The sequence below is a fragment of the Puccinia triticina genome, chromosome 2A (genome assembly GCF_026914185.1).
Source record: "Puccinia triticina chromosome 2A, complete sequence".
In the NCBI taxonomy this organism is placed as follows: Eukaryota; Fungi; Basidiomycota; class Pucciniomycetes; order Pucciniales; family Pucciniaceae; genus Puccinia; species Puccinia triticina.
The window spans coordinates 6,452,999-6,476,740 of record NC_070559.1 but is presented as its reverse complement, the minus strand read 5'-3'; the positions used below and the strand labels follow the sequence as shown (position 1 = coordinate 6,476,740).

The 23,742-nt window shown below is 48.0% G+C and overlaps 2 protein-coding genes across 2 annotated transcripts; one reads left to right on the top strand and one right to left on the bottom strand.

Annotated features, from left to right (window-relative positions):
- Window positions 1-7,696: 7,696 nt before the first annotated feature.
- PtA15_2A689 (uncharacterized protein) lies at window positions 7,697-10,521 on the bottom strand (the record flags this gene model as incomplete). Its single annotated transcript, XM_053166734.1, has 5 exons — window positions 7,697-8,149; window positions 8,246-8,312; window positions 8,406-9,984; window positions 10,061-10,156; window positions 10,263-10,521. The coding sequence occupies 5 exons, from the start codon at window positions 10,519-10,521 to the stop codon at window positions 7,697-7,699; spliced, it is 2,454 nt and encodes an 817-aa protein (XP_053017927.1).
- A 6,941-nt stretch (window positions 10,522-17,462) lies between these two features.
- On the top strand, window positions 17,463-18,089 carry PtA15_2A688 (uncharacterized protein; the record flags this gene model as incomplete). The annotated part of the gene is made up of 1 exon (XM_053166733.1): window positions 17,463-18,089. The coding sequence occupies one exon, from the start codon at window positions 17,463-17,465 to the stop codon at window positions 18,087-18,089; it is 627 nt and encodes a 208-aa protein (XP_053017926.1).
- Window positions 18,090-23,742: the final 5,653 nt, after the last annotated feature.

Sequence of the window (23,742 nt, the reverse complement as noted above, 5' to 3'; positions counted from 1 at the left end):
CCGTTAGCGTGGTGCCCATTAGTCGCTGGTGCTTGGTTAGACATCTTTACCAGTCTAGATACAAATAGGTAATTTGACTATTGGTGGATCCGTTTGTTCCTGTGTGGTTTGCGGATAAGGCGAGGGAGGGGAAGAGGTTTACAAAAATATATTTAAAGCAAAAGAGGGAAGCAGTCGAGCTGGAGACAAAACAAAACAACAACAAAAACCATCCGGGCCGAAAACTCTCCCCCTTTCCGGTGAGACAAGAACTCTGCACAACAACACACACACCCTTTCCTCCTGCGCGCTCTCCGGAACCAGCATGCTCCAGGCCGACAATCGATCCAGGCCACCAGAGCATGAATACGTAAACCATCACTCTCGCGATAAGCATCGACATGTATCCACATCGATTTATGTACTTATCTCAATGTCACGTCGGCCTGCTTGGGGAGTTTTCGAGCAAGACCTGCCCCTCCCAGTCTGGTGGCTGGGGCATGCAGGATTTAAATAAAAGGATTTATAAAAGACTTTTTTCTGCAAGCTGCATCATTCCCAACCTGTGCCCATCCATGAAGCACGAATATGCATGAGTGAAAAATTTTGTACCACGAAGATGTGTCCCATCATCATCAAGAAGAGCCACCCAAACCATGCCCAATTATGTAAGTGGGATTTGGATCGATCAAGTTCATGAGCAGTCTGATTTTCTGTGCAAGTCCGCTGTTTCGGAGATCTGGGTATAGAAATATTTAAGCATGTGTATTTCCTGCGCCCCGACGAATCAAGCAAGCTTCAACCAAGGTCACACCCTCCATCAGCCAGGGGGGAAAGGAAAGCGTTGAGGGCGGCTTTGCCAAGCGAGCAATCAACAGCACAACCACATGTGGATGAATGGTGTTGACGATGTGCTGATGAATGGACAAAACCCAGAGGAGCCTGACAACTTCCATCCCAAGCCATCGATCGACCAGCCTCCATCCACGATAATCCCGATCCGAACCCAGCCATCGAGTATCGAGTATACATACATGGCAACAGGATCCACCATCAACTCAGACTCTCGCTGATAAGCCCGAGTTCAGAAAGATGCACCCAGTAAAGGGGTCTAGCTATTAAATACATAGGACCGACTACGTTTGCTACTATTTTGTCCCACTTGCTCTCTGCCGCTAGCTCGCGCCCTCCATCGTCATGCTCGGGTTCGGAATCCTTCACCATCCTGCCCACAGCGGGATCCAACATCTTCGTGAGGTTTAGTACACCAGCTACACCAAATCTCAAGCCTTGACTGCCTGTATGGAGTTCTCATCCCCAAGAAACCTCAAGACATGTGGTAGATCGTAAACCTGTCTATGCTATCCTAGCATCCGGATAATCAAGCTATGTTGAAGGGACCAATTGGCACTGAGACTGAGTGAGCTGTCGAGACTCACGACTGGTGGCTTGAAGTTGACGAGAGGATATAGGTGTCTTAGTTGTATCCAGTGAGGAAAAAGGAACGAGGAGGAAACCGGCAACGGAACAGACATGATGAGCTTGGCAGAATAGCGGGGACAAACATCTTTTCCTCTTTGGGCAGCCAGGTTGAACTGCCAGCCAGATGCCCCTGTTCTTTTTCTACTGGTACAGAGGCACTCAATCTGGTGAGTCTTTCCTCCTGGTTGATTGGATCATGCTTTCCTACTGGTTGCTCAGGTTTTTTAGCCTGATTGAACGGGAAGCAATCTTCTTGTTGGGAAGCCAGGTTGTACCTGATGATCAACCAGGAGGAAACCCACTGGTTTGAATCATTCACCTTCAACAATTAGTGACTGGCACCTTCAGTGATTGGTGGTTGGAAAAAGGCTTTCCTCTGGTTGACCCGGTGTGGTTTTCCTCCAATTTAATCAGTGGTTGATCGGGGTCCCCCGGACCCTCCGTTCAAGAGGCTTAGGCCCCGTTTGGAGCCGATATAATCCGGGCGATATGTGTGTTTTTTTGTGTGACATCCTATGTGACATCTGATCAGGTCCGCCAAAACTTGATCAGATGTCACAAAATTCCAGATTATATTGCACAATTATATTGGCTCCAAACAGGGCCTTAGTTAAGCTAGGGGCACACCACATATTGCAGCTGGAAGTACTCCACACACACCCCAAAGCACACAACCCACATCACCCCCAAAGCTCCTCTGCATGCAGCTCAACCAACCCACCAGTCACCACCATCAACCACCCACCATGTCAAATGGATCCCAAAAAAACAGTGCCGGCATTACAGTTCCCCCAGAGGTATGGACCCAGATGCAGCAGCTACTCTCTTTTGAGCCCAATAGAGATGGCAAACGGGTACCCGCGCGGCGGTACCCGGCACCCGCCGGCGGGTACTCATCAGGGTCGCGGGTACCGCCGCCGCGGATGCCAAGTACGGGTACAGGTGTTGGTTTTTGTGTGATTTTTAGGCGGGTACCCGGGTACCGCCGCTTGATACCCGCCAATACTGCTACCTATTTTCTGCTGTGTATGTCCCCGACCCCCTTCTAGACTTGTCTCCTGCAAGTCCTGTGTGATATCCCCGGCTGCAGCACCACCAGCTCGCCCACCAGCCCGCCAAGAGGGATTCCTCTTGGCAAGCAGGTATACACACACCAGCTCGCCAAGAGTTCGGAGAGCTGGTGTGTGTCCGAGAGGTCGGAGAGCTGGTGTACACACAACAGCTTGCCAAGAGTTCAGAGAGCTGGTGTACACACACTTTGACCGGCTCGCCAAGAGGGATTCCTCTTGGCAAGCACTGGTATACACACACCAGCTCGCCGAGAGGGATTCCTCTCGGCGAGCTGGTGTGTGTATACCAGTGCTTGCCGAGAAGCAGGTATAAATCCTCTCTTGGCGGCAGGTATACTGATACCAGCTTGCAGAAGCCCGAGAGGGATCCCTCTTGGCGAGCAGGCACATATCTACAAAAAACAACTTGGCGGGTACTGCCAGTACCCGCCAGAAAGACCGGGGTACCGCCACCGTGGGTGCCAAGTACGGGTACGGGTATCTGTTTTGGGCCAAAAAAGCAGGTGGTACAGTGCCCCGCATCTCTTCTCAACTACCCCGCGCCCGCAAAAATTTTTGACCCCCCATAACTTTTTGACCATCAACCCTATAACTCCATACAACACATTTTTGAGCTCTATGGAGCTTGTAGAAAAGGATTACATATAGCTCATCCCTCTGGGATGTCTCCTTCAAAAGTTATCATTTTTTGGGTGGTCAAATTTGGAACACTTGGTATGTACTATGGGTTTACATGTATGTACTATGGGTTTATAAAGTATGTTTTATGTACCTAACAGACTTATTATGTATATAAAACACTGTAAACCATATGATTACGGCCTTTGGCAAGTGCAATTGGCTGATTTCTTGCCAGTGGGAATTGATCTTTGTTGGGATTGCAAAAAAATTGTTCATCAGCCCGTTCACCCTCATCGGAAATCTCAATAAGACAGCTTTGATTGGAATTCAATTTTTGCTGTTTGATTGTGCAGCCAACCTTTTTCATCAGCATTGATTCACATTCGCAACGGGCTCTTTGTGCTTTAGGCCCCGTTGGGAGCCGATATAATTGCACGATATAATCTGGAATTTTGTGACATCTGATCAAGTTTTGGCGGACCTGATCAGATGTCACATAGGATGTCACGCAAAAAAACTCATATATTGCCCGGATTATATCGGCTCCAAACAGGGCCTTAGAAGCTTTGCTAGCAGGCGCCTGCATGGTGAGTTATTTTTTTGATAGTCTCTTGATTTGCCGAAGCCAGGATGCCAGGAGACCTCACAACAACCATATGTAATATGTACACTTATTTAATATATTCAAATATGTATTACAATGTATGTATAACACTTATTTCTCAGGCTAAGGCTTTGTTTGGAGCCAATATAAATATAGGTGATATAATCATTGGTTAATTCAATGAAAACTACAAAATTCAACATAAAGCCTCCAAATATTTTTTCTAGGCAACCTACAATACTGGTCTCTTCAATTATGAAGTCAGATTCAACTGATTCAGCCATATTCAGTACTGTAGTACCATTATATCGCTTTTGACCAAAACAAAGCAATATAATGGTATTAGGGTGCTGAAGATGGCTGAATCAGTTAAATCTGACTTCATAGTTGATGAGACCAGTACTGTAGGTTTCCTACAAAAAAGATTGGATTCTTTATGTTGAGTTTTGTATTTTTTATTGAATTTACAAGTGATTATATCACCTATATTTATATTGGCTCCAAACGGGGCCTAAAAGTTCTGACAGCTGTTGTACAGCATCATTTTCCCCTAGAAACATCGGAAATCATCGGAGAAAAGCCCCCGCCCCTAATTTTTGTTTTGCATTTCCCCCCCCCCCCCCCCCCCCCCCCCCCCCCCCCCCAAAAAAAAAATTTGGAACACCCCTGTAGGGGTAGTCAAGAAGAGGTGGGGGGCACTGTACCCGGACACGCGGCGGGTACCCGGGTACCGATTGCCATCTCTAGAGCCCAAAGGTGTGCACAAATTTGGAATTCTTGTGTGATTTCCTGCATTGGTGCAAGCAATTCATCTTGCCACTTGCCTCCAAAGTTTGGCCCAATGGAGATGTGATGGCGGGAATAGGCTGGTCCGACTCCCAGGACTTGGCTTGGCTGAGGATCATTGACCAATACCAGAACAAAGAAGTTATCAAAACAAACCAGGCAATCTTTGACAAGCTCATGGAACACTCTGAGCAAGCGGCCAAGACACTCTGGGACATGTACTACTATTCTGTAAACATGGCTGCTGAGGCCACTAAGAAACACATCAAGGAGCGCAGTAGCTCCTCACCTAGCAACAATGATTCCCCAGCAAACCTAAACAATGTGGATGATACATGTAATGCAGCTGCAGCGAGTCTGGAATTTCCTTATGATGGCTGCTATGCAAATCGGCTTTTGGATAAAGGCAATGATTGAGAAGAGCTAGATTCTTTTGGATTGATCATCCCTACATTCAAATTGACCAGCAAGATTTCCTTGGCATCCAAAGGCTAATGAGTTGACAACAGCCAGCTTGTCCTCCATAACATCAAAATTGCAATCACATTCCCACCAGGCACTATCTGCAAGATCTCACCTCTGTGGCTGCTAAAGGCTGGCTGACTAAGACTCTGGGGGGGGGCTTAAGCTCTACAACCGGTGCTATTTTTGATAGTTGTATTTTTTTCTTTCTATTTTTTCTTTTCTTACCCTTTTTTATAATGTTTTCTTTTCCTTATTCCTGGTCTATTGCCATGAATCAACAACAAGAAGCTCAAAAATCTTTGTTCAGCATGGCTTTCCATGCACGCCAGAAATAATGGGATTGAACAGTGTTGAGATAAAAACATGACACCTGATAAGAATAGGTGTTCCACATCCTTTCTAAGATAACTCCGGGTTTGAATGGTTATCAGCACTGGGTTTCCGCAACATACAGACCTCTTCAGAACTCCGCAATGGGCCTGATATGATCTGCCTAGTCCACGTAAGCCTTAGCCATTCCGTTCATGTGTAGCAAAACTCCGCAAGTAAATAAGAGATGATTTTGGGTGGTAAAAACTCTCTGTGTTGTAGCAATAAGCAAAAGCTCCACCAGTAATTCTCTAACTACAATAATACCGTAAGATGAGTAGTATGATAGATAGATGATGAAGAGAGAGAGAAAAGCCCCCCAAAAGGTTCCTATTCCTCCACTTGCATAACTCCGCTCCTTGCTGAAGTTGTCCATGTCCTTCCTCTCCTGCACTCATCTAACTCCGCATGCATCACTTCCCAGCCTAGCACATCTCCAACAACTGTTCTCCCACAACCTCTGACTAGCCTCCAACCCCAGTCTCTGCCTGGCGTGTCCGCCCCAACATCATCTGCTTTGATGCCGTCTGCTTCTGCTGCCCCAGTTCACCTAGTGCTGGTCTGCACTATTCAGTCCGTCTGTGAGTCCTGCCAAAGTCCTACTCCCACCGTTCCGCTAAGTCTGCTCATCCAGAGTGTGGCTCAAAGCCCGGTGTGAGAATAAAAGCTGGTTAGTTGGTGGAAATGTCCGCTGACCGCCTCCTTCAAGAATATTAGTGTCCGGCTGTGTGATTGTTGGTAACTTGGCTCCGCACTGCTACTATCCGCTAGCCTTCAGCACTCCTCTCTGAGCCTGATCTATAGCGTAATAATCCGCAAGTGAATAAAGCTCCGCACTCCGTAAGCACAGAATCCGCAAGTGAACTTTGAAAGTAAAGGTAAAGTCACAAATATATCTCCTAATAACTCTAGTACGGCCGTAAGTGTAAGTACAATAATGAGTAATCCCCTCAATGATAGTATAATTAGGATAAGAGAAGAGAAAATCCATGAGCCCCCTTTTCCCATCCTTCCCTCCACGCACATGGCCGTTCCCACCCAATCCCGCACGTCTGACACTTTCCGGCACTAGTCCTCCAGCTCCGCCCACTCTTCCGCACGTCACTCTCCCAGACTCTGCTCATCTCCAATGCTTGACCTCCCACCGTCCTCTGTCTAGCCCCCGCCAGTCAGTCTCTCACCACTGCCTCCACCCCGGTTCCACCCGCTGGTGGAACCCTCTTTGGCTGTCGTGGCTCACCCGCTGACGCGCCGCTGCTACCAGTCCACGTGTGTAGTCCGCCGCAGTCCAGCCCTGTCTTTTTCCGCTCCAATCAGAATACCCAATCCAAAATCCGTGATCCGCAATCCATGCATTCCGGTCCACGTGTGACTTTCCGTAAGCTTTCCTAGCGTGCTTTTCCTGACATCATCCTCAGTGCTTATGTCACCAGAATGCACTCTGCCTGAACCGCTCTGTGCATTCCTGCCCGCGTTATCCCCGAGTGGACATTCTACCACGCTTGCATATATAAATTACCACACCGGTTCCCCCATCCCTGTTTGCCAACTTTCCGCATGCTTTTCTCAGCAGTACATTCAAGGTTCCACTAAGTCTACATATCAGAGGCATAAGCACGCATGCTTATCGCCATTGTTGGGATATGTGGACTGAGCATTTGCTCAGCTGCCCCACTGCATTCCCACACGTGCTGCGTTGAGCGGGCATTCTACACCACTAGCCCTATATAAATTGCCGCAACAGTGATCTTGGTGTATAGGAACCGTACACACCATTATCATGGCGTCATGGGTACCACACATCATCATTTGGTGATGTCTTGGGGTGTGGCGCCCCAAAACTTGTTAAAGATGGCTTGCAAAGGGCAAGACACCACATTTGATGATGTGGCGCCCCTGTCACACCAAGAGTCATGGCTTATCATTCTTATCACCCCACTTATGTGGCATGCACATGGGTTTTTGTTGGCATGCATAAAGGCTTGCCCTCAATTTGGCTCCAAAGTTTAGTAAAATTCAATTGTGAACACCCCTATTGGCTCCATTTTAAAAACTTGTAGTGGCCATTTAATACGCTTCTGAGACAATGTATCAGGCAAAAAACCAATCAGATATCAATGAATACTACTAAATGTATTGTATTGGTTGGGCCATTAGTTAAACTTTCATTTATGTGGTGAATTGCATTTCTAAGCCGCAGACCAGGGATGAGAAAAAACCGGCCTAATTGTTGGGTGTTGGTGGGAGGCTCACAGCAATGTACACCAGCGTCAATGTGATTTGCCGGGGCTGGCACATTTAGTGGGAGTATTTGTGGCCCCTATGACTGAGCATGGGACCCATTATTGATGATGGGTGCAACCACACTGGATGTCAGGGCACTGATGGCGGGGTCAACCATGTTGCTGAGGACAGGATCGACGGCATTGCTGACGGTGGATTGTACGACAGCGCTGGAGGCGAATTCAACGACAGCACTGATGGTGGGTTCGACGGTAGTAGTACTCAAGACTGGGTTGGACACAGTACTGACTGCCGATTTATCTACAAGACTGGGCTCGACCCCGGTCCGGAGGATAGGATCGACTGCAGTACCGGCGGTGGGTTCGATAACTGTTGTGACGATGGGTTCAATGCCAGTACTCGCAGTCGGTTGATCCGTACCATTAGGCGCACGTTCGACCACTTGAGCCTTGTTGCTCGGCTCAACCGTAACTATCGTCGTCACCTTAGTTTGTTCATCGGGTTGCGGCTTCGCACAAAACTCTATGAGCTTTTATTCACCCGGGTGGGGTTTCGTTGGGCAGTCACATGGATCAGTCGACGTGTTGTTTTTCGCCTGCTTCATACATTGTGGACCTGTCCTCACCTCTTTTTCGGCCGATGCTTCGGCTTCCTTGAAGCATTCCTTGCGATCTACTGCCCATGTTTCGCAGCTATGGATCAGCATGATCGGAATAAGTGATCGAGTGTGACAGTCAGTTGGGGGCGAATTCACGTGTGGCGCTGGCATAAAGAAAGGACCTAACTGCATGTGGAGCCATCTTCCCTCAGCCATCCCAGACAGAATCAAAGACCTTCCTTCGATGCTCATTGGAATAGGCGGATCGTCATTGACCCCGTTCGTAGGGTTCAAAGCAGACATGGGTTGGGAAGGATAGTACCTTCCAGCGATGTGCCCTAGGACAAGATGATGCTCCTTCCCGACGGGGGTGAGTCTTCTGAAGTAGTAGCCACTGGGTGGTTTAGGCATGTATCGGTTGACTTGCTGGATCCCAGGCAACTTGTCGGATTCGAAGAAGTCAGGATCGTTGATGGCTGCATCCTGAGCTCGGGCGGCGACCGGGGCCAACTCGAAGATCGGTCCTTTGACCATGCCCTTTTCATCGTTGCTCCGATAGATCCCTGTGATCTTGAGGAAGAAACAGCGGGATGAAGCGTCTTGTGCGATCGATCTGAGTCCTGTGGGTAGGTCTGGTGCCGAGACGATCATCCTAACCAATTCGCCCGACCAAATCTTTTCCGCGCCCCACCATATGAATTGATACCATGGTAGGGTTGAGTCTTCATAAAGAACCTGGATGTCCTCTATCGGGATATTCTGCCCGCGTGCTTCGAGCCTCTTTAGGTATGCGATGTCATATCTATCCATCAGAGTATAACTTTTCTTGATATGCGCAGTGATCTGGAGACTTAGTGCAAATGGGGTCACCGCTTCGGAGAGAGTAGTGAGAGAGGCGATCGAAGGTCGGTCAGTTTCATGACCATCGTGAATGTGCTTTAAGGTTTGTGGCTGGATCGGTAACTTGTAGATGCTAAGCGGAGGGGGGTAATTGAGATAAGGTAAAAGTTGCGATTCGTCTTTGCAATAGACATCGCAGGTCGCCAGTAGTCGGACCTTCCACTGATATTTTTGTTGAACTTTGAGGGAGGGAGGGGAGGGGGGAGGGGGCGAAGTAGAACCGTTGGCTGGAGGAATCCATTCTGTTGCTGGGGGCTTAGGTTCCCTGGACACTTCGGAGTGTGTGATCAACACTCTTTCTTCGCAGATCGCAGGCCAGTAGTCGATCTTCAGATCCGGTTTACCTTCTTTGGCGCCATCGATCGGTCGATCCAACTTGCACCACACCAACTCAGCCATCCTAAAAGTACATTTGATCTCTGAGAGGTCCCGATCCCGATCTTTATTGACATACGGCCCCGAGAAGGGTTGCTGCCTTCGGCCAGTTCCGCCCCCGCCTGGGACTGAATTCAACGCATTTGCGGGCATTGATCTACGTGACTGAGGCCTGCCAGTGTTGCGTGGGGCCCTCGTTCCTGGCGCTGAGTCAGTATTTGTTCGCTTTCGATAATTCTCCTTGGCCATCTCCTCTTCAGCCTTACGTTTGTTAAGACTCGCAGATCTTGAGTCGAAGAGAGGTGAACTGAATCGCTTCGGATTGTCAGTCAGTCCCAAGGATGTGTTTATTGATCCTTGAGTCTTGGCGCCCGTGCAGTACTTGCATTTACAATAGATCCTGTTGGCGGCTGTGGGCGTGTAGGTGCAGAGCCAGTGGAAGTGGGGACTGAATTCGTTGGCCGTCCTGAACTTGGTGACGTGCTCAGAACCTGATGTTGAGAAAGGGATAATTGATTAGGATATCAAAAGCTGTGTCGTGTGTGTTAGTTCGGAGAGAGAGTATACCGAATAGATAGACATCCTCTCGTTGGCCTTTGAGGTGTCTGTACAGCTTATAGCCCTTCGGAAAGTCATGTATTCTCCAATCTTCATCGGTTGCATCTGTTGATAGATGAGCATACAAGTCCAGTCAGCAAGAGTGGATTGCAGACGGTGAAATGAACGCAAGAAGAAACTGGTTGTGTGGGCCGAGAGCAATGAATCAGACCTTCGGTCAGACCCAGCAGTTTTGCAGCCGTCTTGCCACAGGTTTTCTTCCACCTCTCGGTCAAGGCTTGACACTCCGAGTCGTCCGCTTTCCAGTAGCACGTGGCACCGGTGCTGTCGATGGTCGGACCAGTTTCTCTCCATTTGGATGGGTCTCCATCCGAGTTGAGGCAGTTAATGAAGTTCGGGTCGCGTCTGTGAGTGCCTCTGATGATCGTATAGTGGGCCTGAGAGGCTCCTTGGTTGGTTTGGGATGACATGTTCAGGTGGCAGTTGGCTGGGGCTGGATTGTGTTGGAGATGGTCAGGAGCAGCGAGGGCCGGGAAGGAAGTGTCAGAGCCTCTGATAAATACACATGTTTTTTTAGTAGTCTGGCAATCGAGGACTCGCCGCCCAAGCTTCCCTCAGCCGTCGCCATGCCATCGGCTGCGCGTTGGCATGTCCCGGCCCAATCGATTTCACGCGAGTGTTCCGTCTTTCTGTGAAATCCGAGCTGATATTCAAGCTGGCAACTTCTGGGCACGGCGGGCGCAACTTTCGAACTGATATCGGCTCGAGGCCACCCCGATCGGAAGGTTTTGTTCCTTTTTGTTCCCAATTGTTGGAGTACAACCGGAAGAAACAAGAAGATTCAAGATTACATAAACTACAAGAACATAATCATGTAGTTAGAACCATAACCTAGTTAGTGATAGTCGAGCCTAGTCATCCGGTTAGGTCTAGAAGCATGTACTTAGTCTAGCAGATCCCGCGCCCCGGCTCCAATCTCTTTCCTCACCGAGATTGGAGACCGGAATCCGCGAGTGCCGATAGCTTATCAGCGACGGGACTGTTTCGCCCAGGTTAGTATGCTTTTCTGTTTGTTCTATGCAATTACAATACCGAGATTGGAGACCGGAATCCGCGAGTGCCGATAGCTTATCAGCGACGGGACTTTTTCGCCCAGTTTCCCATTCACTGTCATTTTGCAGTGTCTTATAGGTTAAAAGCCGGCTCTCAGTGCACCGCGTCGATACCCCGGGTCCCGAATCGGTCGTTTGATGAACTGGATAGAGAAGAGAAAAGATAGATTTAAGAAGATTGAACAAGATCAAAAGAATAAAAAACAAGAAGAAGAAATTGAAGATCGAAAATCAGAGATACTGAACCAACCCCAACCATCCACATCCACCTACTTTACCGTTCCCTCTACACCTTCCTCATCCTCCTCATTGAACCTAGCAATGGAACCAGCCATGGATCAGGACCTCACCCCTGCCGAGGCCAGAAAAATTTTTGACGACCTGCGTCAAGAAATAGCGAACCTGAAGATCAACCAACATCAGGCCCAGGCCTTCCAGCCCATCGCTCCCCACCGCTCTCGTACGCGTCAAGAGATGATTATGGAGAATTTCGTCAAGGATCCCCTCAAGGTCCATAATCAACTCAATCCCAGGAAACCAATCCTGGTCTATGAAGGTACCAACTTCCCAGTCTGGGAAGCAGCGCTGGACAGGACCATTTGCCATGTCCTGGTTCGGCAAGAAACCTTCACCGACAAGCCGGAGAACTTCAACGGACTCACGGTCGACGAGGCCTCCACATTCACGAGCCTTATCCGAAATACGATCGTCGACACTCTTGGCAACATAGTTGACTCGTCAAAGCTGTCAAATCCAAAGGAGGTGTTTGAACTCCTGAAATCAAAATGCTCCCGGTCCGATCGGCGGCAAAAGATAGAGCTCTTGGGCGAAGTTGTTTCGCTCCTCAATGACCCTGCGCCAGCCACCGCCTCAACCCTTTCCGTGTGGGCTCGACTCAAATCAGAACTAGCCCAACTCAAGATCACATGGGACGAGGCGCTTGGTATATTACTCCAAGCATATTTCAAGCCGCCAGTTGGAGTAGACCCGATGGCTTTCGAATTCACAGTCAGTCAGCAGTTGAACGAAAAAGAGGCCCCTGCTTTCGATGACGTGTCGACAATACTCCAGTTCGCCGCCAACAAACTGCGAAACAAATCAACTGGTCCCCATCCTTCATTGGCACCGCCTGTGATTGACCCAATGGCGATGGACTTGGATCGCATCCATGCCATGCAAGCTCCGGCGAGGTATGTGGCTCCTCAACGTTGCAACGGTCAACAGCCCGCGAAGACTCCGCCCCAGCTGTCAATCGACAAGGCCGAGTCCAGTCTGACTCCCTTCTCCGGAAGCATGGTGTCCATTGCCTGTACTGCACGGATAATGGCCACTGGTATCCCGACTGTACTCATTTTTGGAGGGATGTGGCCACTGGGAAGATCAGCCCCCCGGACGCCAACTTCAACGCGAAGGACTCGAAATATCGTCCCCCACCGCGGCCAGAGGGCTCGGGAAACCGCCTCCGGCAAGTAAATATCCCGGACGTCAGCGACGGTGTTCTGATCGACTCCGGCGCGTCTGCACACGTAAGCGGCGACTCCTCCCTGTTCAGAATCAACAAGAAACTGACAAGTCCCCGCACGTTTTATCTGGCTGTCTCGGATATGAATGTCACAGTGTCCGAAATTGGCAGTGTGAGGATCCCGACACCGAAGGGTCCGCTGATAATTAAGGACGTTTATCACTGTCCGGGTGTCGATGGGATCATTCTTTCGACCGGTCAACTTCTTGCGGACGGTTGGAGGCTAGTTTACGATGGCACTCAGGCCACTTTATTTGACCCTTGTAATACTAGTTATGACACCATCTTTCATAACTACTGCTGGTCGATCAAGACCAGCAACATATTGCAATCCAAGAAAGTAACTGAGAGTCCATCGTTTGACCCTTACATTTGGCACGTTCGACTGGGCCACGTCTCCGATCAGGTGGTCAAAAATTTTCTCCACGTCAATTATCCGGAGAAGAAGATCGCCTGGAAAAGCTTCTTCTGTGAGCAATGTGCCCGATTGAAAAGCATGGACAAGAAGTCTCTTGGGATGGAAACGCAGATCCCTAGAGATGCCCCCCTTGATTTCTGTGTCTCGGACGTCATCGGCCCCTTGAATCTTGACATCAATGGATGTCGCTATCTGGTGACACTCCGTGATCACGCTAGTACCTACACATTCTGCGCGCCGATGGCCAACAGAAGTGAGGTTCCGGTAAAGATCATGGCCTGGATCAAACACCTGAAAACGGCCCTTGGGAAAGCTCCGTCGTACCTTCGATGCGACAATGCGCTGGAATACACCAAAAGCCTCAAGCCACAACTCGAGGCCATTGGTACGACCCTTGCCCCTGTTACGCCGTACTCCCCATCTCAGAACGGCGAGGCGGAGCGGGTCAATCGTACCCTCGGTGATATGGCACGGACAATGCTCCACGCAAGTGGGCTGTCAAGCATCTGGTGGAGCTTCGCATACTCCACGGCGGCACATCTCCATAACCGTCTACCCAACATTCGCACCGGCCAGAAGTCACCCCTTGAACTGCTCTACAAAGTCAAGACCATCCCTGAGACGCTCTACCCGTTCGGTGCGCGTGCTCTCATTCACATTCCCAAAGAACGACGGAAGAAGCTGGATGAAAGAGCTCGCGAGGGTCAGTTGCTCGGCTATCCTACGTCCGGCTCTGGCTGGTTGTTCTGGGTTCCTGATGAACGCAGGATTGTACACTTGTCGGCGGTAAAATTTCCTGATTTTCAAATCCTCCCAGTGAAGAAGCCCGCCAGTAAACCAGCTCCAGACCTCGTTCCTCCTCCGACGCCAGAGACAGAAACCCAAGTTGATCTGATTCTCAAACAGATTATGCTCCGGCTCGGCGAAGAGAAGACCAAGGAAATTGCTGAAGAAGAACGACGCCAGATGGGTCTTTTGTCGACGGATGAAGAGCACAACCTTCCAAAATCCATCAAGCAAGCGCTTTCTGGACCGGACGCACACCTCTGGCGTGCAGCAGCAGAATATGAAATGCTTAAGTTCGGACAACTAGAAGTTTGGATTCCGACCATAGCACCTAAGGGAAGCAAAGCCCTCGGCGCGAGGTGGGTTTTCTCGATCAAGCGAAAACCAGATGGAACAGTAGACAAGTATCGTGCACGCTATGTAGCTAAGGGTTTCAACCAGCAGATGGGCCTGGACTACAATGAAACATACGCGCCGACTGCCTCCCTGAACACTCTTTGTCTCCTCATATCACTCAGCATTTCCCATGGGTTCCCAACTGCCACCTTTGATGTCAGCTCAGCGTATCTATACTCTCCTATTGAGGAGGAGGTATACATACAACCGCCGGTTGAAAACGACCCGTCCCTTAAGGGTAAAGTCATGCGTTTGAAGAAGGCACTTTACGGCACCAAGCAAGCGGCTCGCTGCTGGTGGAAGTTTTTTCACCAAACCGTTCGCTCTCTCGGATTCGACGCTAGCGAAATTGAACCTTCCTTATACCTTTTCAAGCGCCAAGGCAACTTCATCATCATTTGGCTACACGTAGATGATGGTTTTGCCCTGGCTTTGGACAAATCACTGCTCAGCGACTTACGCCGCGGTATGGAATCTCAACTCGAAATAAAGTGGTCAGATGAAGTACAACGGCTTGTTGGAATTGATTTTCATTGGGACGGACCTCACCTCCGGCTCAATCAATCGCTCATGGCAAGACAAATCGTGGCCGCCTACCATCGCAAGACTCACGCGCATCACTGCCCATTGCCAGAAGTGGAACTAGAGTCATCGTCTGGTGAGCCCATGGACCAGACAGAATTTAGATCTACAATCGGCTCTCTGATGTATTTGGCGTGTGAGACTCGTCCTGATCTGGCGTATGCGGTGAACCTCTTGGCAAGGTTCTGTGCGGCACCTTCGGCGACTCATTGGACAGCGTTGGATTGGTTGATTGGATATTTGGGACGGACGACGGAAAAGGCGTTGGTATACACGGCTGGATCGGGGGGCCTGGATCTGTGGACGGATGCGAATTGGGGGGGCGAGCATGAACGGTCGACCACGGGTTACTTGTTGACACATGACGGAAACAGCATCGCGTGGGGGTCAAAGCGGCAAACGGTAGTGGCAATGTCAACATGTGCGGCGGAATACTTAGCGCTTTCGGAAGGGGCACAGCAATTGGCCCACCTTCTCAATATTTTTGAGGAATTGGGGTCTCAACCAAAATTGTCGATGCATTGCGACAATGAAGCTGCAATCCTCATCGCGACGGACAACACGTCGAAAAAGAAGACCAAATATCTTCGGCGTGCTTTTTATTTCGTCAATGATCTCATCAGGGAAAATAACATCAACATCACTTGGACCAGCACCCACAACCAACTCGCGGACGTCTTGACCAAGAGGCTCGGGCCCTTAAAAATGATTGGCGCGTTGAAACAGCTTGGCATTGGTGGGTAGTTTTTGTAATCTTGGGGGGGGGGGTGTTGGAGTACAACCGGAAGAAACAAGAAGATTCAAGATTACATAAACTACAAGAACATAATCATGTAGTTAGAACCATAACCTAGTTAGTGATAGTCAAGCCTAGTCATCCGGTTAGGTCTAGAAGCATGTACTTAGTCTAGCAGATCCCGCGCCCCGGCTCCAATCTCTTTCCTCACCGAGATTGGAGACCGGAATCCGCGAGTGCCGATAGCTTATCAGCGACGGGACTGTTTTGCCCAGTTTCCCATTCACTGTCATTTTGCAGTGTCTTATACCAATCAACCGGGAGGGATCCTTCCTGGTCATCATAGTGCTTTTGGCCGGGACGCCCGGTCACAGTAATCTGCTGGACACCGACCGCGGGTTTTCTTTGTGCTATATTATCATAAATATTAATTAAATCCGCTTTTTTCAACCTCAACAGAGGGGCACTTGGGGCGCTGAAAGCCTGGGCCCTGAACAGGGGCCATGTGGGAGCCCTCTGGATACAAAACAAACCCTCTGCGTGGAGTTTTTGCAAAACGCGCACAGTGGGTCTTGACTCAAGAATCCGCGGACCGCGAAGCATTTTTCTCATGTTTGTTGCGCAACGCCAGTCAGGGCAAAAAAAAAAAACTAAAAAACCTCTCCAGGCAACGTCCCTATGTGATAAGTTTTGCCATGAGGCAGAGCTCAAAACACATGTGGGCCTTGGCACTTGGGCCGCGTATTTGTTTGGAGGGCCTTGGTAATACTTGCACCGGTCTCAGCCTATGTAGCTGTACTCATGTTGAAACAGGACCAAAACCTAATTTATGGTTTGCATTTTCTCTGACACAGATTATTCAGTATCTGGGTCCGGCAGGCCTGATCCCCCTTTGTACTTGAACTTAAGTATCTTCACTAGTTTCTATCCCTCAAACTTGGCTGGCCAGTGGTATGCAGAATTGGCGGCATGTCCTTTTCTGGAGCTTTTGTAAGTGTATTAGTTTACAAGTCTTTTTTTCTAAATTTACTGAAACTTTTAACTCGAGTCACGAACTATTTTTAAGTTTCTGCTGCATAATTGCTACATAGTGCGACAAATACATAAGTCAATTTTGTCTTTTAAAGGGAGGTTTTGACTAATTGCTAGTGCGACAAATAAACTAGGAGGAGTGTCAAGCTATTCTTTTGGAGGGGGGGTTTACTAACCGCTAGTGCGACAAACAAACTAGCAGGAGTGTCAAGCTATTTTTTTTGAGGTGGGGTTTTAGTAATTGCTAATTGCTAGTGCAACAAATTCTCTAGCAAGATAAGAAAGAAAAACAGTACATCTCTTCTATATAATGAGCCAGCTGATTGTCGGTGGCAGCAATCACCCGCCATTTTTGCTATCGACGCGCCCGGCGAGAACAGTATATCATCCTGACTTGGTAGAGTAAGTAGATTAAAGGTTATAAGCCAGGGTGTCCCTGCTGCATTCGAATTTCAAGGGTAAACGCAAACGCGTGGTGCGCTTTTAAAGTAGCTATAATAGCTTCGTACTTAGCTTGCACAATTCAGAAAACCCAGCATAATCACTTTGCATTCTGCCCAACTCGGAGCCCGACTCTCGTCATCCACCTCACCAAGTGTGTGAGCTATCTTTCCTCAAATCACATTCCAGTCACCAACTAATTCATGTACACATTTATATCAAGACTTTTCCGTCACACAGGTTGATCCCAAGACTACCACGAAAAAAGAGACGAAAAGATGAGAGACCACAACTTCTTACTGCTTTCAACTTGTTTGGCGTTTCTCGTTTCGGATAACAAGTGTGCACCCATGGACAACCCGGATGACTTGTTCGATTTCGATTAGATGGGAGAACTTCCTGAAGCAGTGGCTTATTTTAAAGCTTCCGAAGCCCCTGTTTCTTTGAACACCGACGATCATCCGGCCCAGGGTGGCGATCGATCGGCTAGTACCTCTCACAACGTGGCTATCGTGCCCGTGGTCCCATCTCCGAATCCGGTTCGCTGGATTCAAGATTCCAATCAGGCCCGCCCTGCGCCAGCCTGGGAGGAAAGCCATTCTGGTCATGTGAAAAGGAAAATGGATTATCGTCGGTCTTGCTCGATCCCAACTAACAAGGATGGGGTGGGGATAATGGACGAGGCGAAAAACATACAGGTTCATTTGATCAAGAGCGTGCATTGGCTAGGTCCCAACAGGCCGAGAAGTTTCAAGATTTGGAACCGATCCAAGACTCATGCAGTACTCTATACCCTAGAGCATTCCGTTACTAAGCAAGTCGTTTGGGAAAGACAACTCCGTCCCGAACAAGTGGAGGAGATCATGGTCCCTTTCGAGAAGGGAGAGGTATATTTCTGGGCTCTGGTGGGTCCCAAGATGCCCGGAGTCACGGAGAGCTCAGACGGCCGAAAATTTATCGCCAGTGACAGTGGGGAACATCGACCTGGCCGGCTCAACCTTCGAAAAGCTTGATCCGGGCTCGGGTGAAAACTCCATTCAAAAGGATTTTTGAATTATACACAATTTTTATCAATCCAACTCTTCTAATTTTCTACACGTGCATATTTTTTGCGCTTCTGAAAAAGCTTGGATCAGTTGCTTTTTTTCAAATAAAGAAACTATACCCTTGACATGCAGATATTTGTCACAATATATAACCCCCCCCCCTCTCCCCCCGTGTGTTCTTGGGGCTGACTAGAAGGTGTATACATAGATAATCCCCAGGAATGATGAGATCTTGAGCTGAAACTCTAGGAGACTTGGAAAGTGAAAGAAAATGATATCACTGTGAGAGAAGGGAATCTAGAGGTCTGTTGGAATTAGATGCCAATTCAGGGAGACTGGGAGTATACTAGAGTTAGGAGGCACTTTAGGATGCTGAGTCTGCCATAATTGGAATAGCTGAAGATGGAGTTTCAAAATTGAGGCACTCATTTGCTCTCATTCTATCTCCTTCTATCCTCGAGCTCAACTAAGCCCCTGCAAGGAGGCGCAAAGCATCTCTGAAGGAGAGGCTTACATGTAAAGTCAAGGTTGGGGCCTGAGAAGAACAGTTTTTATGTGATATGTATTTTGTTGAAAATTGACTTCAACATCCTGTAGCTCCTACAAGTGAGGATTTTATAGGGGGTTGAGAAATCTGTAGAGACTGTAAAATGAAGATGTGTCTGGTGCTAACTTGTCAAAGTCCCTCCCGATGCGGTGCAGGGACTCTTGTGGGACACTGAATGTTTATTTGGTGAAAATATCCTCTGAGGGGGAAATAAATTGCTAATAGGTTGAAAGGCTATTACAACTTACGGTGTAAGACTCAAAAGTGGTTGTGAAACCCCTTTGCTGAATGGAGAAGGGGGTGATGGAGGTGCAAACTCTGCCCTTCTATACTATCAGATAACAAGACCCACCAAGCTAAGCTTGGCAAGTTTTAATCAAGTGATAGGTCTGGTCTAGTTCCAGATGAAGTTGTTCGATGACAGGTATGTGAGAGTTGAGAGAGTTTATGATGATGAAAAGGGTGAAAGTTGACTTGATTTTTCCTGTGGGAGTTGAACGCAGGTCCTCAAGAGGGTGATATAAGAAGCTGAGAAGAGTGTCTGGACTGAGAAGGGTATATGTCTCAGTTGGGAGTCAAACCAGGAACCGGGTAACTCGTGACAGGTGCGTGATATGCAACCAGGAAATATGAGAGTTGAGAATATGAGAGTGAGCTCAGTTGTTATTGCAGATAAGAGGGGGGGTCATGTGGTATGTTATAAAATTGTAAGGCTGATGATAATGGCAAATGGGTGATATCTGTATAACTGGTGGATACTGAGCTGAGGAGCTGACAACTGGGGAGGAGAGAGCTCCTTATATAGACAAAAGTGGAGCCCCAGAGGGCTTGTGGGTTAGGGTTTCAACTAATCTAGACAACAGGGTGAGGGATTTTAGCTGGTGGGAGTAGATACAAATGATGTCATAATATGTCAAGGGTACATAAACGATGTCAGAAGAATGCAGTAGGGCCGCATGAAGGCTGAGTAAAGTGACAGTAGACTGCCTGATTTGACAGGTGAATGCAGGGGGTGCATAAATGAAGTCTGGGGCTGCAGAGTTGGTGTGTGATGACATCATAATATGGAAATAGAAGAGTACTTGATAATATGTAATGACTGTAGTCTGATGGGGAGATGCATGTTTGTATCCTGTGATGTGTACAAGCATAATGCTGTGATCCTTGACTTGAGGCTTGTGACAGGTTGGTGATTAGGGATGTTGAACGTGTGATGGGTGTCCAGTGTCCAAAGAAGTGTAGGTTCCAATCCAGAGGGGCTCCAGTGACGCTTCCAGTGGTGACTAGGGGTGAAATTGGCCGTAGAATCCATTTCTGGGGTCCACTTGATGGTATCTTGAGACGTATTGTGAGTAAATATATGTATGAAAAAAAAACTTTTGATTTTTCACTTTTCTGTCTACCACAACGGGTGGTTTGAAAGACCTGCCCCTCTAATGGTACTATGCAAATAACTAAGAGTCTTGTAATAAATATTTATAAATATTTGGCTGATTACAAGATATATCTTACTTTTGTATAGTAATCTCTATTAGACCTAGATACCTCAAATCACTAATCTTGCAGATCTGTTACAACTTCTGATGATGGGGAATACTATAATCCAGTGGGATTAATTATGTAAGATACAATTGTTGTTGATGATGGGTTGTTGATGAGAAGGTTGGTAATGATCTCTTCCTTAAAAAATCTCTTGATGAGGCACTTTAATCAATACTAGAGCTCCTGGTTGCTACTACTACTACTACTACTAATTGTTATAATTGCTGTTGATGAAGTTGGTAATAATCTCTTCCTTGACAATCTCTTGATAAGGCAATTTAATTACTACTAGAGCTCCTGACTACTACTACTACTACTACTGACTCAAACTTAACACTACCACTACTACTACCACTACCACTAAACTACCACTGTAACTAAACTAACCACTGTGACCAAACCTTCCTAGGCTGATGGGGAAAAGATCTGATGAGGGGGGAAAGAGGCCTCCTTATATATTGAAGGGTGAGGGAATTTAGCTCCAGGGGAACTCCTTGTGAGGGCTATTTTCTGCAGGGGATATCAGTTGCACAGCAATATATGCATGTGTTGCACTGCCTGCCAAACAATGATGTAATTGATTCTGCAGGAAACTCCTTGAACACCTTATCTGCCTGTATATGCTGCACTGCATGATATCATGTGTTACTAGGTGACCCAAACAACCTTCCGTAAACTACCATATGCCTGCATGTCCAGCTGTTGCCTTCTTCAATCCAAAATATTGGGGGTCAAATCCTCTCCTCCCACATTGCTCCTTCCTTCCTTCTTCCTCCTCAACTAATTAATACTTCCATCCATATCCCATCATACTGAATCCTAGACCCTTATAAAGTAATATACCACCCTTATAAGGATAATATACCCTTATAACACTGCCTTACTTGATACACCACACCATCCTCCCTTCCATTCCTGGTTGAGACATGTGCTCCCAATACCTTCCACCTCTTCTATTGATACATCCCTCCACCTCCCTGCTGTCCTACCTAGTCATGTTCCTCCATTCCATCCCTGATCACACCGTCCATCCTCCATAATCCTAGTCTGCCGTTTCATCCGTGATAACACAATCCATCATCCATCCGTCTGTAACAACTCCATCCATCCCATGTACACATACACTGCTTGTATTATATATTACTTCCTCCTCTTATAATGCATGATAGCTGTATCTATGCTGTCCCAATACCTCTGCAATGTGCTTTTAGCATTGTCACGCCAATGGAACACCACAGCGGGAGGTCAGAGTTCAGAGTTCGGGTAGTGGTACGGGGGGTAACTCATTTGGGTGGAGCTTAAGTTTGGCTGGTGGCAAAGCCACCCCTCCTGCATGGAGGGACTTACGGCTAAAGCAACTGTTTGGGTGGGAGACCACCCACCAAAAAGTGATGGAAAATCACTCTTTGAATTTTGTAGCCTGCAGCTTCAACGCTGCCCCCCCCCCCCAGCATTGTTGGGACTTACGGAGATATATACATGATTAATTTTTTAAGCTCTTCAGCTGGTCAAGATACAGCAATGTCAGAACAGCTTGCGGCCAGCTTTGGGACCGCTGATTTCAGCCTCAAAGCCTGTATGGCTCCTGTACGTCAGGAATGCCATCAGAAGAAAAAACCCAGTTTCTTTGTTTTCCACTTTGGGGCCTTGAGGGCCCCACCATTGGATTCCTGGAGTGATTTTACTTCAATCCGGCCCTTCGCCGCCCCTGCCTCCCTTGCCCCTTGCCCGGCCCGGCACCCATGTCAAGCAAAACCAGCTGCCCGAACGGGGTTTGTCTGCCTGTACAGTGAAGCTGTACAGGCCTGTGGCTGAAATGCAGAAGTCATTTCAGCCACAAAATTTGGCAAGCTTTTCTGACATTGCTGTACCATCAAGGGATTTTTTGATTAATTTTTGAAAAAAGTGGCAAGCCTCAAGACCACTCTCTTCTTGTGCGGTGCCTGGCCCCGCGGGTTTGGGCGGGGAAATTTTCTTTTCTCTTTATTCTCCTTTGCTTTGTTGTTTGAGTGACTCTCTTCAAAAACAAAGTCAATAGCAAGACAGACAGGATGCATTTGCATCCATTGATGCTTGGATCCTTATATGTAGCTCACTCATTTTGCAAGCTACATGCTCTCAAAGTTGAACCAGGATTTTGCCTGATGGTCTCAGGCAAGCACCCCCACTTTGGGTATAAGTCCCTCCCTGCGGTCGGCGGCACTCTGCTCCCCACTCAGCCCCGCAGAGGAGGGACTTTGTTAAGTTAGTGTCTGGTGAGAGTCGAACTCACAAACTCAGCTATGCTGAGACACATACTAGAGTTTTGCCTTTACCAACTAGGCTACAGACGCCTGTGGCTGCCAGCTGGGTGGTTGGTTAATATTGCTCATGGGTCAATCCAACAGCCCTCCATACTTTGGTGATACATCATGGTAGCAGACTAACAGACAACTCAACAAAATCAACTCCCATAAATTAAAAAATTGACTCCCAAACACAATTTACGTTGTGCGGACCGCCTTGGGATGTCCTTCCCGGGTCCTCGCAACCGCATTTTGACCCAGGGGCGTTTTGGCAGTCGGAATTGTAATTCCACAATCCCAAACGGGAGTCGGGATTTTAATTTTACAAAGAATCCCAGAAAATAGAGAAATATTTATATCTCCTCACTGGAGCACCCAAACGCTCCCAAAGTTTGACAGCAATCTAGATACACTGTCTAGAAAATATGTTGAGATTTACAGCAGTAGAAACCATCAGGAAGGCCTTGTGGAACAGGGGGGTTAATTTGGCGGATTTCCTACTAAGGCAAACCCCCAAAACCTTATCTATGGTGCTCCAAATGGTCCCAATGTTTTTCTGCCAGAAGAATACACTCTTTAAAACATATGCTGAGCTTCACGGCATTAGCACAACTCAGGGACACCTTGTGTAGCTGGGGGGTGATTTGGCGGATTTCCTACTAAGGCAAACACCCAAAACCTTATGTATGGTGCTCCAAACGGCCCCAATTTTTTTCTGCCAAAAGAATACACTCTCTAGCAAAATATGTTGAGCTCCAAGGAGGTATTACACATCAGGAACACCTTTTATCAACCGTGGGTCAGCTATGCTAACCATAGCTGTCAGTGTAGCGTAGCGCTGTGCAAATGTGCTATTTTTAGGGTAGTGTTAGCGCAACTGTGCGCATCTGCGCTAACGCTAAGCGCACAGGGTGCAAAGCTATTTTAGGCTTTAGCGTAGCGTTAGCGCAGATACACGCAATTGCACTAACACCACAAAGGAGCGCGCGCTGCGCAAACGCGCTGTATTTTAGCGTAGCGTTAGCGCAATTGCGCGCATCTGCGCTAACGCTACGTGCACAGGGTGCAAAGCTATTTTAGGTTTTAGCGTAGCGTTAGCGCAGATACGCGCAATTGCACTAACCTCGCAAAAAGCGCTTTAGCGCAGCGCAGCTCGCGGCTAAAGTATAGCGCATTTGCGCAGCGCACGCTCCTTTGTGGTGTTAGTGCAATTGCGCGTATCTGCGCTAACGCTACACTAAAACCT